The 15,043-nt window shown below is 38.1% G+C and overlaps 1 protein-coding gene across 2 annotated transcripts; it reads left to right on the top strand.

Annotated features, from left to right (window-relative positions):
- Positions 1 to 677: 677 nt before the first annotated feature.
- Positions 678 to 2,573, top strand: LOC148014901 (uncharacterized). Of its 2 annotated transcripts, none has more exons than XM_087665892.1 (3): positions 678 to 1,293; positions 1,491 to 1,596; positions 2,002 to 2,573. In XM_087665892.1, the coding sequence occupies exons 1-3, from the start codon at positions 1,171 to 1,173 to the stop codon at positions 2,202 to 2,204; spliced, it is 432 nt and encodes a 143-aa protein (XP_087522018.1). In that variant the 5' UTR covers positions 678 to 1,170; the 3' UTR covers positions 2,205 to 2,573. The 2 variants fall into 2 exon arrangements, with proteins under 2 accessions (XP_087522018.1, XP_087522017.1); XM_087665891.1 differs by having other exon boundaries at positions 683 to 1,320.
- The last annotated feature ends 12,470 nt before the right edge of the window (positions 2,574 to 15,043 follow it).

The raw sequence follows: 15,043 nt of genomic DNA, 5'->3' as shown, positions 1-15,043 counted from the left end.
ATTGAAGAAGGAAGTTAATCCCAGTGTCTTGTCAACGGTGCTAAAAAGGAGGATCGAGTTTTTGATTGTGTTTACAAAAGCCTTTTAGGTATTGATGTTCCTTTTGGTAGTAGGCAAGGATATTTGAATGGCATCGGTGATGTGTCGTAAATATTTACATTACTAATATATCCGTGCATTATTAATAGAAAGGAAAACTTAAGTAAAAGTATTCTTAATTAATAAAATGTATTCACCCAAAGGGGAATCTTAAAAGTGTGCAACATGTGATATGAAGGGGATTAGTGCGATAATAATACTGCAGCATTTGGGATGGTCCCCCTATGTGGAAGCACGGATTTACAAACTCCAAAGCGGGGCGATGTTTGTGGGGCCGATTTGATTGCGCGAGGCTCATCCGGACATGCCTTCGTAGATATATTAGAAGGGTTGGCGACCGCCGGCTATAACCGGTGACCCGGTCACACGAGAGTCTCGAGTCGCGAGTCCATTGATCTGACAATCCCGGACCACGTGCGGGATAAAGCACGCTGCCGGTAGGCGACAGCCATGTGTCAGGCTCACGTGGGCTCGGAGGATACGGTGGGCTCGACGTGGTGCAGGCACGCTAGGTTAGGATTTGGATTCTCTTGTCTTCTCGACGGGTCCGATCATCTCTCTCTCTCTCTCTCTCTCTCTGGCTGCTAGGGTTTGGCTCGCCTCCCCCCTCTCTCTCTCTCTTCAGCTGGTCGCGGTATTGTCTTCTCGCCGCTGTATCAGTCTCTCTCTCTCTCTCTCGTGTCTTCTGGGCGCTGTATCAGTCTCTCTCTCTCTCTCTCTCTTCTGGTCGCTATATCAGGCTCTCTCTCTCGCTCTCTCTCTCTCTCTCTCTCTCTCTCTCGTGTCTTCTGGCCGCTATAGCGCGCGCGCACACACACTCTCTGTCTCGCGTCTTCTGGCTGTAGTTCGGGTGTTGCAGTAGAACGAGTCTCTCTCTCTCTCTGTGGCGTCCCCTGGCTTAAGCTTCTCTCTCTCTGTCTCTCTCTGCTCTGCTCTTATCCTTTTCTGGTTGCTTGCGGCGCACGATCTCGTCCGATTTAGAGCACTAATTTTAACACGAAGCAGCAGGCGCTGCAGAGGAAGCCGCCATCGCCAACGCTGTGTGCCCGTAACTGTTGCCGGCGGACTAGCATGAGCATCTCTAGGACCCGCCACCATCACTCTGAAGATGACGCAGAGGCAGATGGCCGCCCGCAGCAGGAAAATCGTCGGCCCGGCCTGCCATCTATCTCGGACGGAGCTCCCCCTGACGACGTAATCTCTCCCGCCTACATTCACATGGTAACATAGCTCTACACATGGCATGTAAGCTTTTCTTATTACCCATCATCAATCCATCCTTCGGACCTAATCACGAAAACCTTCTGACAGAGCGATAGCTGAGCATTCCTTTCATCAGCTTGATGATGTCTAATCTGGTGTTATGCATTAATTAATAATGTATTATGCAGGTGCAGCACCTCATCGAGAAGTGCCTTCTTTTCGGCTTGAACCGGGACGCCTGCGTGGCCACCCTTGAAAAGCACGCCAACGTCAAGCCCTTGGTTGCAACAACAGGTACTGAGAATTAGTAGTTAGATTAGCAATTAGTAGTTGGATTAACCATCAATAATTAGAATAGACACACCTTAATCTGGTGGTGCTTGATCGATCGATGCTCCAGTATCCTGCAATTCATTCTTGATCGATCGATGCTCCGTTATACTGCAATTAATGCTCGATCGATACTCAATTACACTGTTACTAATTAAGGGTTGATCAATCGATGCTCCATTCTACTGCAATTCATGGCGCTTGATCGATATTCAATTATACTGCTAATTGATGCTCGATCGATACTCGATTATAGTGTTAACTAATCCTTGATCTATGCTGAATTATAACTGTAAATGCTTAGCGATCGATGCTCAATTACACTCGAAATTGCGACATGACCGACTAATGAAAGCATTTGGGTTGCAGTCTGGAACGAGCTCGAGAAGGCGAACCCCGCCTTCTTTGCCGCTTATAATAACCAAAGACCATATTCCTCAGGCGATGATCATACAACCGTAATCAGATCCTCAGACCGAATCCAAGACGATCACCAGGAATTTATGAGAGCTTTAGCTGACGCAACAGCCCGTATGCGGCAGCAAACGCTCGACTCAGACACCGCCACATGACATTTCGTCATTACACAGATCATGATTAATGTAAGTGGATTTTATTCTCCCCACTTAGATCAAACACACCGACAAGATCCGGGGATTTTCTATGGCTCGAGCTAAAGCCGGTGTCCTTAATTATCGTGAATTAACACGACCGGCCGTTATCCCAGCCCTTGGTCATGGTGCCGGCACAATATATGGATATGCCTTGTACAGATTCTTGCATACTTTAGTTGACTCTTTATGTATTGGGTGCTTAATACCGCGATTAATCCACCCACTTAAATCTTCTATGGATCAGTTTAATGTTCTAGATCCATTTTCGGATGATTTTGTTTGGAATCTCAAATAAAAAATAGCTGGATTATACCAGAAATTCACTCTTATGCTGCCATCTATGAGGGTGCTATGATCATAGGTTTGATTATATTCAGTATATGTTGTGGACCTTAATGTATGCGAATGGGTAATGACGTGTAAGAAGATTATATGGAGGGTTTCTTGGGTGCCATCGTGCCGCGTGGCATTGATTGCTATGCAAGCTCCCATCACTCCAAATTGTTCCTGTTTTATGGTAGCTTCGGCCTTTCCAAAAGATTGCTGAAAATTTATGTCCTACTTGAGAGCATACTTTCTCAACCAAATCAAGTGCTTGAAAGAGAGTGGAGAGCCGTTGTGCCATTATATTAGATGATAAGCTTGGTTATAGCCCATAAATATACTTATGCCATTGGGCATCATCATTGACACTCTATGTACATAGTCAAGTTCAAGAATTTGTTGTATTCTCTCATTACACTAATAGGTTCCTTTGGTCAAGCACATACCATCTCCTAACCAACTTTTCTTTTTCTTACGGTGAAACAAATACTTGGGCCATTTGAGCTTTCAAGTCTTCCCATCTATTGGTTTGTTAATTCTCCATTTTCGCATCTCTCCACCATGTATGCGCAAAAACTTCTAAATGGAGGCTAGAAAAGTGGAATTTTAGGTCATCCAATCAAGGATAGATATTAGAATAAAACTCTAATTTTGATGTCCACTCCTCTAGGTCTAACGGGGAAGAAAAATGCCCATTGTATATGGTCAAAAATATCTTATCTTGAAGTTCTCGTTAAAAGCTTGCTATCCATTAGAAACATGATGTGCATTAATTATAATACTCATTGAAATAACTTCCATAAGGACATTGATCTTAGACCACTGGATCATGATGTCTAATTGCACCATAGGTTTTATGTCGCATTGAGAGTAATATATGCTCTTGAGAATCCTCTTGGTTATCCCCTTAGAGTTATCAAACATTGAGACCCTAATTTGTTTCTCTAGGTCCATGATTTTCCTTACTTTTACCCTTGTTGCATGCAATTTTTAGGTGCTATCCATTGGACTTCCAATTATTAAAATGTTTATGACTTTTGACTCTAGTGTCCAAATGCTAAAATTTTTGGTTCAAATTGAAGGTAACGATTCCCTCTTTGAAATGAGCTATCAAATTTTCCATTAGAATAATGATTGGAAATTTTGAAAACAAATCTTTGTGGATGTCTAGAATAGTCTTGTATCCTATGGGAACCTCGTTTTATAGTTTTATAGTAAAAACTATATACATTGTTGAAGGCCTAAAAATATTGTGTGAATCCTAGTGGGATCTATAGATACTTAGTGATACCTTTTGGGACTTGTATTTCACTCAAGGGGCTTAAAAATATCCTACAATATATATGTATGAGTTGTAAATGCCTCATAAATCCTTGCAATACCCGTAACTTCTTGTCTATTGACTGTAATGACTTGTGAATTCTTTGTAGGAGTTTGAAAGTGTCGTGTTTCTTCAACAAATTCCATCTTTCACATGCGAGTATTGTAAAGAAGAGGATTGGAGAGGAGAGAAGACTATGAAAGAGAAAAGGGAGAGAACATGATAAAGTTTAGCGAATGAGAGAGATGCAGAAAGAGAAAGAAGGGGGAGGAAGCCATGGAGCCTTGGAGAAGGTGAAGAGACTATTGTTTGATAAAGTCTAAATGTCCTAACTAGGTTTTTTTACACCTTTTATACCTTGGTCAATGTGATTGGGTATTTACTCGTGATTATAATGTGATCTTACTCTTTATATTACTCCATCTCAACCCTAAAGGTTTTTGCCCTTAAAAAAAAACAAAAGAGAGGGACTTAATTATGGTGGCTAAGGAGTGGGGTTACAAAGTTCTACTTTGATTAGCATTACAATGAAATAGATTTTGGATAGGGGAGCTCATATCTAAGAATAATTGGGATGTATGTATATATATAAATGATATATATAAAATGGGCATCAATACATATGGAACTTGGTCACCAATTGATCACAATTGGGGTCTTGAAGACTATGGATAGTATAGTGTTTACCACATGCTTATTGGGGTAAATTTTCCATAACTTTTGATGGGCTACTCCAAATGGAGCATGCCACATGACAAAATGGATCTTATGGTGAGCACTTTTAGCCATGTACAAATCTCTTAGCTATAATGCATGCAAGTTCAAAGTTGTTCTAAAATAAAGTATTGTTTGTATATAGTATGGGGTCAAAACAAGGCATGTCCCCGTAGTCTTTAGTCCATGGAGCCTCTCTCAAGTGGAAAATTTTCTCCAAGATGATGACTAGTTGCTAAGAAGCTTCTTCCAAGGGTAGACCTTACCATTTAATGAAGTATTCTTTAATAAATCGAGACCTCAAATGCTTATCTTACTAGTCAAATGATTACCTCAAGGGTATATTAGATGATGTCTTTTTCATCTATGGGGGTAACTCCTCTGTTACGGTCCATTGAGGTTTCTAATGAAGGGCTTTAGCTGGCTGATATGAAACACATTGCGAATCTTGGTTGAGGAGGGGAGTTCGAAGCAATAAGCCAAGTCATCAACTCTCTTTATGATCCAATATGGGCCATAAAATATGTGGGCTGACTTATTATGGTTGTTATCCTTGAGAGTGGAGTAATGGGGCTTTAATACTTTCAAAATAACCAACTCTCCCTCTTGGAATTACATGTACTGTCTCCTCTCATCGACATAGAGCTTCATATGATCTTTTAAATATTAATCTTACATGTACTGTCTCCTCTCATTGACATAGAGCTTCATATGATCTTTTAAATATTCATCTTACATTAATGAAGTAGGACATGCATGGGCTCTAACTCTTTGCTGTGAGAGTTGATCTTATCACGTAATAGAACTATAGGGAGGGGAACCTTATAGGCATATAGTGCCTCAAAACGAGAAGCCCCAATGCTAGAGTGAGTGGAATTGTTGTATGAAAACTCAACCAAATGGAGCTACAAATCCCAATTGTGTTGTAAATTATGGCAAAAATATCTAAAATAGGTCTCAAGTCATTCATTAATTCTCTTGGTTTGGCCATCACTCTAAGGGTAGTAGGCTATGGATGGAGCAAGCTTGGTACTTATAGATGTGAAAATTGTTTGTCAAAAGTTGTTCATAGCTCATAAACTTAGTATCTTTGTCATGCATTACGACCTACGGTAATCCATACAGTTTTAATACATACTCCATAAGCTAAGATGCAACTTGAGATGATATATACTAATTCTTAATAGAGATGAAGTGGGAAACTTTGGGGAATCTATTTATTACCACATATATGATGTTTCATCCTTGTTTAGTTATGGATAGACATATTATAAAGTCCATAGTGATATGCGTCCATTTTCCTTTATGGATAGGCAAGGGTTGCAATAAACTAGTTGGTTAAGAGGGTTGTCCTTGTTTCGTTAGCATGGAATGTAGCTAGATACAAAATCCATGATGTCCCTCCATAGGCCCTTTCAATGAAAACTTTTTGTAATCCTATCATATGTCTTGAAGACACCCAAGTGACTAGTAGTGGGACAAGAATGCATCTATTCCATGATCTTGTGTGTGAAGCAAGAAGTGTGGGGGATGAAAATCTTTCCATGGGACCATATGAGTCCATTCTTAAGATCATATTGGGATTTCTTTCATTACTCCTTGCGATAATTTCTTCATTCAACAAGTATGCTTTCTAAAGCTCCTCAATCCACTCACTATGCAAGTTTGATATGGATGACACTCTACATATCCACATTCATGAGAGTTAATTGGCCACAATATTATATTTTCTCCTAGTGTGAGAGATGCATTCCAAAAAAATGATCCATTCTTCAATCAATCTGCCAAGGGTATTGCAATTGTGGCATAATGCTTGATAGATCTCTTATAGAATGAGGATAGACTAAGAAAACTACACAAGGAAGTGGTATTGGAGAGTGTGGACCAATCTTTTACGCATTGCACCTTTTTGGAGTTAGTCTATATGTAATTTTTGCTTACGATATGTCCCAAGTACTCCATTGATATGTGCATGAATACATACTTTCTTAAATAGATAACCTATGCTCTCTCAAAATGTCAAACACCCTTCTATTGTGTCAAGTCCTCTTCTAGTGACTTATTGTTAATAAGAACGTCATCAAAATATGAGTACAAACTTGAAAAGGAAGGGGTATAAGATTTTATTCATGAGACTCTAGAATATGATTGTTGTAGTTTTCAAAAGAAAAGGCATTACTAAGAGAAGATAACAAACATGGTCATTTTCATATGTTGTTTTTATCTCATCACCCTATCTCATGCGTATTTGATAATAGCCAGATATCGAATGAATATTAGTAAATTATTGTACCTCTTTCAGTTCCTTTGCCTTTATGCCCTTCCATTTTAGTGCGGTCCATAGGACCTTGTCGCATGAAAATAGTTGTAGTTTTGAGCTTATAACTTCAATTGAAGAAATTTTTGATTCAAATTGAAGGGGAAAATGTCCTCTTTATGATGAACTATAGAGATCTTTAATAAAAATAATACAAAAAATTTTGTAAGCTGATTTTTATGGTTGTCTAGAATTAATTCTTGCATCCTAGCTTGTTTATGACCAAATTTTCGCTATTTAGCATCTTTAGGGACTGAACACCCTATGGTAACTTATGTAAGGCATGGATACCGTTGCATACATTCTAGAAACTCAATATAGGGACCAAAATATTTTGCAAATCATTGAGAAACTCATAGATGAGTCCAAGATGCCATATAGTCAACTCTTTGCCCAACTCTTTGCCAATATATTTATCAAGAATATATTTGCCTTTGTCAATGCCTTCAAATGGGATAAATGGAGTGTGGATGGAAAAAGGGGAGTGTACTTGCACCTACAAAGGAGTATTAGGCTTGAGACTTGAGGGGTATGCACCTAGAAGAGTATTAGGCTTTGAGACTTGAGGTGCATCAGCCTTTTCCTTAGCCAATAATAGATGTCATAGTAGCATAATATGCTAATTAAGTAGCATGCAATGCAATTTGGATAGAAATAGCCTTTGTGCTTTCCATACTATGCAAGAGTAATAGAAAAGTGGCTTGAGGGAGGGATTACCTCAGTAGCTCAGTGACTCACGGGATATTAACTTACCCATTTTACAATTTCCTTTCAAACTTATTCAAGGGATCAAAAAAATCAAAAGGCCTTTTGTATCCTAGGGATAAGATTTAGAGGTCTCTTGAAGGGATTACAAGCTTGGGCTGAGTAAATATTAATCAACTCATTGATTATTGATGCATATAGTGAAAGATTGGAAGGGGTTAATACTTTTAGCAAAATTAAGAAGTAGGTGGACCCTAGGGATAAGATTTAGAGGTCTCTTGAAGGGATTACAAGCTTGGGCTGAGTAGCTATGATTGCATCTTGATATAAATAAGAAATGTTTACTTTCAAATAAGGAGAAATACCAAGAAGGAAAGAGGAGGAGGTCAGTACAACTCATGTGGATGCCATTCATAACTAAGAAAAAAGCTTCAAGTGGGGAGGAGCAGTAGAAGAGTAGTAGGAGTGGATAGTCCAATCGATGCATTTTGTGTTGTGAATTGCATGCATCCTAGAGGCACTCCTTGACCTAAAAAAATTCTTGATGGTGCTCAAATTTCTCTTGGGAAACTGAGAAAGACTCTTGTGAGCTCATAAATCCATGGTGAAGGCAAATCTGGGAGAGAAATGGGGATTTTCTTCCTAAGCATCCATGGTAGCTTGAGCAAAAAGAGAGAGAGGACTTGAGCAAAAAGTAACTAGAGTTTGTTTCTTCTCTAACTCCTATGGAGGTCTCCTTTTCCAAAAATCCCTAAGACTAAGCGCAAAACTTATTGAAAACCAACTAATTTAGCCATGTTACTTATAGATATGTCAAAAGCTAGCTCCTACTTGTCTTCTAAGAAAGCTACCATCCAACTAATTGTAATCCTCCTTGCTATACTAGTACTTGTTGCTTGAGTAAATAGGGTTTTATGTTTTGAAAAGAGATCTAAATTGAGGAAGAGAAAGGGGGAAAGTACCAAAGCACTGAGCTTTGATACCAATTGTAATAGAGAGAGAGAGAGAGAGAGAGAGAGAGAGAGAGAGAGAGAGAGAGAGAGAGAGAGAGAGAGAGAGAGAGAGAGAGAGAGAGAGAGAGAGAGAGAGAGAGAGAGAGAGAGAGAGAGAGAGAGAGAGAGAGAGAGAGAGAGAGAGAGAGAGAGAGATTTACGAAAAGAGAGAGAGAGAGAGAGAGAGAGAGAGAGAGAGATTTACGAAAAGAGAGAGAGAGAGAGAGAGAGAGAGAGAGAGAGAGAGAGAGAGAGAGAGAGAGAGAGAGAGAGAGAGAGAGAGAGAGAGAGAGAGAGAGAGAAGAAGAAGAAGAGAAGAGAAGAGAACGCTAAATTGAGAAAGAGAAAGGGGGAAAGGACCAAAGCATTGAGCTTTGATACCAATTGTAAAGAGGAGTGGAGAGAGGAGAAGATTACTAATCGGAGAGAGAAAGCCTAAATCATCCAACTACTTGAAGAACACATGCTTCTCCTTGGAGATGGAATGCTCACTAGTTTGCATAACTCCTCCTTTGAAATGCCTTGAAGAAAATTTATGTCTACTAATGATATTCATTGATACAATATCCTCTAGCTTTGAAGAGCTCTATAGATACCAAATGATATATAGACTAGAATGATACAAAAACCGTTGGTATCATATTACAAACAATACTTTTTCCCAAATAGATTGATTTGTAGTACACATGAAATCAAAGTTGGGTAGGGGATGGCTACTATCATATGAATAATAGAGAACATTGTTTGAGTCCATGATGAGAGCTTGGTGTGACTCTCATAAGACTTGAGTATCCTCTCAACCATGGGTGACTTCTTGTCAATATTTATCTCTTGGATCACTCTCACCCAAGGTACCCTTGAAATCCCTAAACTAATATGAATCATTACAAATTGTTAAAAGGATGAAAGTCAAAAACATACTTTACAAATTAATATCATAATGAAATGGTATGATAAACATACAAAAGGAAGATATGAGAGTCATGTAAAAAATGTAGTAATCCAAAACAAGGTTAAACAATAAACAAATGTCCTCTTTATCTTTTAGCATCCAACAATAAACAAAGATTCTCATTATCAATGCTTGCCAAGGAAAAACATTGAAGAAAAAAAGCTTTTTACAAGCCCTTAACTTCGGTGTATAAGAGGGTGTGAGCAAGGAAGGAGTTGGAACACTACTCTTTTTTAGGCAAATAGTCTTTGTGGTGTTGGATTCATGATTTGCCACCCTTAGTAAGGAAACTCCATAACAGATGGTTTATGGAGTGCATTATGCATTTGATGAAGATTGATTTCATTGGTTGTGACATCTATGGCATACTTTGGTATGTGAGAAATGAGGCAGTCCCTAATTGGGTAGAAGTGGTATATGAGAGAATAATCTAGGAGGTTTATCTCCGTGGAACTTGGAATATTGAGCAAACGAGTCACCTTGGTATGGCACTTGGGGCATTGTATGAGTTTGTTGCAAACATGCAACTTGCCTTGTTACAAAAAGCCGGCCTTGTGAATGGTAAGGGTAAATAAGAAAACAAATGCTTGATGATTTATTGGCTGGCTAGCTATGATATAGAGGCTGCAAGGAAAGTTGTCATAATATGCATGAGGAGGGTAATGTTGAATTGATCGCCATAGATGCTTTTGATTCTATTATGGTTACAAAATCTATAGTTAAAAGATTAGTGTTGAAGTTGGGAAATATAAACTTAAATGCCAAGCTCGCCACAGTTGGTGCCACACCAATAGGTGTCATTTTAATATGTGATCTAGGAGATCAAAACTTAGGGTGATTGGGTTCCCTTCTTCGGGCAATTGAGTTTCCTTCCAATAATTCTAGAATTAAAGATACATGATTTGGATTTCTTAGTGGCTTTGCGAAAATTGCAAGGAGTAATGGCTTTCATTCAATAGCTACCATCTCATGTCTCAATTGATATGTCTATGTATATTGATCTCAAGTAGAGAAATGACCATGAGGTCTCCAAAGTTATTGAGTACTGAAATGATTGTATTTTTAGCTATTTTTATTGGATTTTGGGTGATTTTTAATTGATTTGAGGTATGATTGATTGGTTTTTGAATGTTTTGAAAGTCCTTTGGAGTGTGTTGGAATGGGTTGAGTAGGTTTGAGAAGTTTATGATGATTTTTTATTGAGTTATGATGTGTTATTTGGTTTTGTGGTGTGTCTGTTTGGATCTGATGGGTTTGTTTTGCTTCTATTTTGATATGTTTTCTTTCTATTTAAGAGGTTATAATTGTGAATGAGTGGTTTGGAGAATGATTGAGAGTGAGTTGGATGGTTTTTGATGGTTGTGATTGGTTTTAGTTTGAGATGAATGCTTATTTGTACTTCATGTTGACCTTTTGTGGATCTTCCGTTGTCTTTTGTATGCTTCTGCGAGTGTTTTGTTTAATGGATGTTTAGCTTGGGGGAGTTTTCTAATTTTGAAGGTGAAATAATATTACCTCAAAAGAGTTTGAAGAAGCAAAGGAATAGTTGTTGAAGAATTGAAGTGATAGTGACAGTAGTGAGCCCTGAGAGGTCAATGTATTGTCTCTCTTGTCTCTTCATATCACACACACACACACACACACACACACACACACACACACACACACACACACACACACACACACACACACACACACACACACACATATATATATATATATATATATATATCTCTCTCTCTCTCTCTTCCCTACGTATCTGAAAAACCTCCCCCTCTCTCCCCACCTCCATCTCCTACCCTCCCTTCCTTCTTCTCGTCCTCATCTTCTTCATCTCCTCCCCTCCCTCCCTTCTTCTCCTCCTTCTCATCTTCTCCTCCTCTTCTCCTTCTTTCCCTTCCCTCCTCTTCTTCTCTTCCTCCTCCTTTGTCCACCCCCTCTTCTCCTCCCTCTCCTCCCTTTCCCCTGTCTACTTGCCCCACCATTAGCCATCCCCTTTGCCATCATCAGTCATGCTACCACCATTGTCGTTGTCGCCACTACCCTTGCCACCGCCACCTCCTCCACCTGCTCTGTCACTTCTTCCCCATCTCCTTCTTCCTCTCCTCCACCTCACTTGCTTAGCCACTCCCTCCTCTTCTTCCCCACATCCTCCTTCCTCTCCTCCACCTCCTCCTATTCTTCTTCTTCCCCTCCCCACCACCTCCCCCTTGTTTTCCCCACCACCTCCTCCTCTTTACCCTTTCCTCCCACCACCACCCCTCCCTTTCTAATTCTTTTTTGCATGTTCTTAGCTCTTGGTGGTTCGCATGCGAGTTTTTATGTACGTGCAAGTGTATTTTTGCTGATGCATTGTTCACACATGAGGTAGTTTATCTCATTTTGTCCATGCCACAGAGCTCAGAGCTGTTGTTCACATGTAGTCATTTGGATATGCACATTTTTTTCACCAATATCTAATTTCAATAATACATAATTGTTTAAATTTTAAATAAAAAATAAAAACTTTTAAAAACTTTTAAAAATTCAAATAAACTTTAAAATTTTAAAAATATAAAAATTCTTAAAATATACTAATAATAAATTTATTTTAAAAAAATTGATACCTAAAAATTACATAAAAAGTAAAAATATTTTAAAATATCTTAAAAAGTAAAAAATATACATTCTATTGATTATCAAAAATCCAAAAAAATAAAAATAAAAATAAAAAATCCATAAAAAATTTAATGATAAAACAAAAATCAAAACATACCCAATAAAACCAACCCAAAATCAAACATGAAAGTTCATCTACATAGATTCATACATGTGTGTTTATATCACCGTTTTTTGTCATTGTGATAAGTTGAGATTTTTAAAATATATTTTTATAAGAGATTGACTAGCTTCTAGTCACCTATTTGTTTGTTTCTTTCGTAGATTTCTGGCCATCATGGGAGTTGAGAAGCCATGTCCTTATTGCCATTTTCTTATCAGACGTTGCAAGTATCCCACATTCCATCACGAATTTTCTTTCTTGTTTGTGTGTGTGTGTGGTATATCTTGGGTAGCCTGAATGGCATCCCCATCAATAGTAGTTCAACAAGTTCCATTACTAGTTCACAATGACTACTCCTTGTTATTGGACACAAATTATATTTGTCGAGCCGATTTCCATCATTTTGTTGTCCTCACATTCCCTGCTGTGGATGCTAAAATCTGTTATTCCTTTCTAGAAACTTATAAAAAGCATTCCGACCTAGTGTACAATTGTAGCTTTTGTTTATCTTCTGCAAATATCAATGGTCTATTTTTCCATATTTTTACCCCTTTCTATTTCTCATGTTCCTAGTGGCAACCATATGTTATTAGGTGAGAAGATTGTTGCTTTTCTTTAGAGAAGGAGACTTTCATCCCTTGGTGGCCAACAAAGTCATTACTAGTTTAGGGGTATCAGTGGTTAGTATCTCCTCTCCTATCTAGAAGCAGTTATACCCATTCCTACATGATCACTTCATATTTGGCAAGCCTATGTTAAAATGCCTATCTAAGGAGCTTTTTACTGTTTTTTTCTAGATCCTTGAGGATGTGAAGTTTAATTAGGCACAGTTTCTTTTGATAAAGATGGATCAACATTTTCAATGAGTTCAAAAAGGATAGCTTAGTAATGTTTTCTATCGAGCCTTCCACAAAAAAGTGAATGCTTTTAAGCCTTCGCTTGGTGGCATTCATGTTTTTAATTCTGATGATACTCATGTGCAACCTCCCCATACACTTAATTTTCCTCCTCTGATAATGCAAGAAAATTATGATGAGGACGTGAATTTCCTACCAAGGTGATCTGTAGAAAATGCTCTTGCCGCTATAGACTCCTTTCTATCCTGTTCATGTTTCTGATCCTTCTCCTATATATTCTTCTTTGTTTACTATTTCTACTAGTTTTCTTTCAATGTTCCTTTCATGTCTCAATCTATTTGCAGCACAACGGGATGGAAAACTTGATTCTCAAACTCCACTATTTTTTGAATAGTACTATTGTCTGGATCCATGCCTTCACAGATGGTCTCCAATGTCTAGACAAAACTAGAAATAATTATGTATTCTTCTCTCCAAAGCTGCGTATACAGGAGTTCATACCTCTTTGCAAGAAAAGGTGGATTCCTTGACTAATTAGTTGAATAAAGCTTTGGAGGATTTAGAATCAGAAAAAGCCACTCTTAGTGATATTCACAACTAGATGACCAAAGCTATAAATTTGTTGGAAGACCAGAAAGAAACCATTGCTTTGATGACAGATAAGTTAGTTACCATAAAGATGTTCAAGCCTCCTTGGCACATGAGTATGATTCTATCCTCTTTGAGATGGTGGTTTTAGCTTCTAAGTTGGATACTTATGAGGATGAGTTGCAGCATTCTTGAGAGGCAGTTTTAAAGGCATAAATTTCAAGATTTTGGACAATTTTAGATGGATCCACAAGGCATTTATGGAAAAAAATAAAGATTTTAGGCTCCAAAGTGGTTCGTAATGCAAAGTGATCAGGGCACAAGAGACAAATCATTTTGAAGTTTGAGACATAGTGAAGCACCAAGTTGAGTTTGCAAATAATGAGAAAGCATCTAGGCATCACTTGGGCATTAATTTCACATACTTGGGATTGAATTTAAGGCTAAGAGACCTTAATTTATGTAGGAATGTGGAGTGGCAGCCAAGGAGGTTAAAAAATGCTCAAAATCATGTGGACATGCCCAATTTGAAGGAATACATATGGTAGGCATCAAAGGGGTGCTTTTTCTTGATGTGTCTAGTCATTTGGAAGAGAGAAAGAAGAGGAAAAAGTGAGCAAAAAATGACAAATGCCATCGTGTTGAACTTTTGATGATTGTTGTGCATGAGATCCTCATCATTTTTCGCGTGTGATGGATGAAATGAACCCCCCTTCCCGTCCTCTACACAATGATGTAAATTTTGTGTCCTAATGTAAAGAATAGAGAATGTTGGTTTTTTAGTCTTTCTCTCTCCTCTCAAAACAATCTTTCTCTCTCCTTCCTTTTCTCTTGCATAATGGCTATTCTTATGAGAGAAGGAGAATGGGTGAAGAAAGAGAGGGAGAGATGAAAGTTATGTGAAAGATACAGTTTGTGGCATATTATTGGAGCATTATGGCCCCCCCCAAGTATGTTAGCAGCTATATCAAGCATCAGCGGCCTTGGAATCCACACAACATCTCACTCGTGTCATGGCATATAAGTGATTTTTAGATAAGTTGATTAATTTGTATAGTAAATATAATGGGATCGAAAAATTATTTTAGAGGGTGAAAAAGAGGTATGGATACTTAACTTTTAACACTTCACATTTTTATTTACTTTTTTATTTTTATTAAATTAAATAGAAAATAAGAAAAAAAAAATACCAATAAATATTGAAATATTAAGAATAAATCTAAGAATTAAAAAAATATAATTATGATTTATATATGAGTTTAAAAA

The sequence above is a fragment of the Lygodium microphyllum genome, chromosome 24 (assembly GCF_053477565.2).
Source record: "Lygodium microphyllum isolate KBCC chromosome 24, Lygodium_microphyllum_v1.1.10, whole genome shotgun sequence".
Classification (NCBI taxonomy): domain Eukaryota; kingdom Viridiplantae; phylum Streptophyta; class Polypodiopsida; order Schizaeales; family Lygodiaceae; genus Lygodium; species Lygodium microphyllum.
Note: the sequence above shows the minus strand (reverse complement) of the source record. Positions and strands in the feature narration are given on the sequence as shown.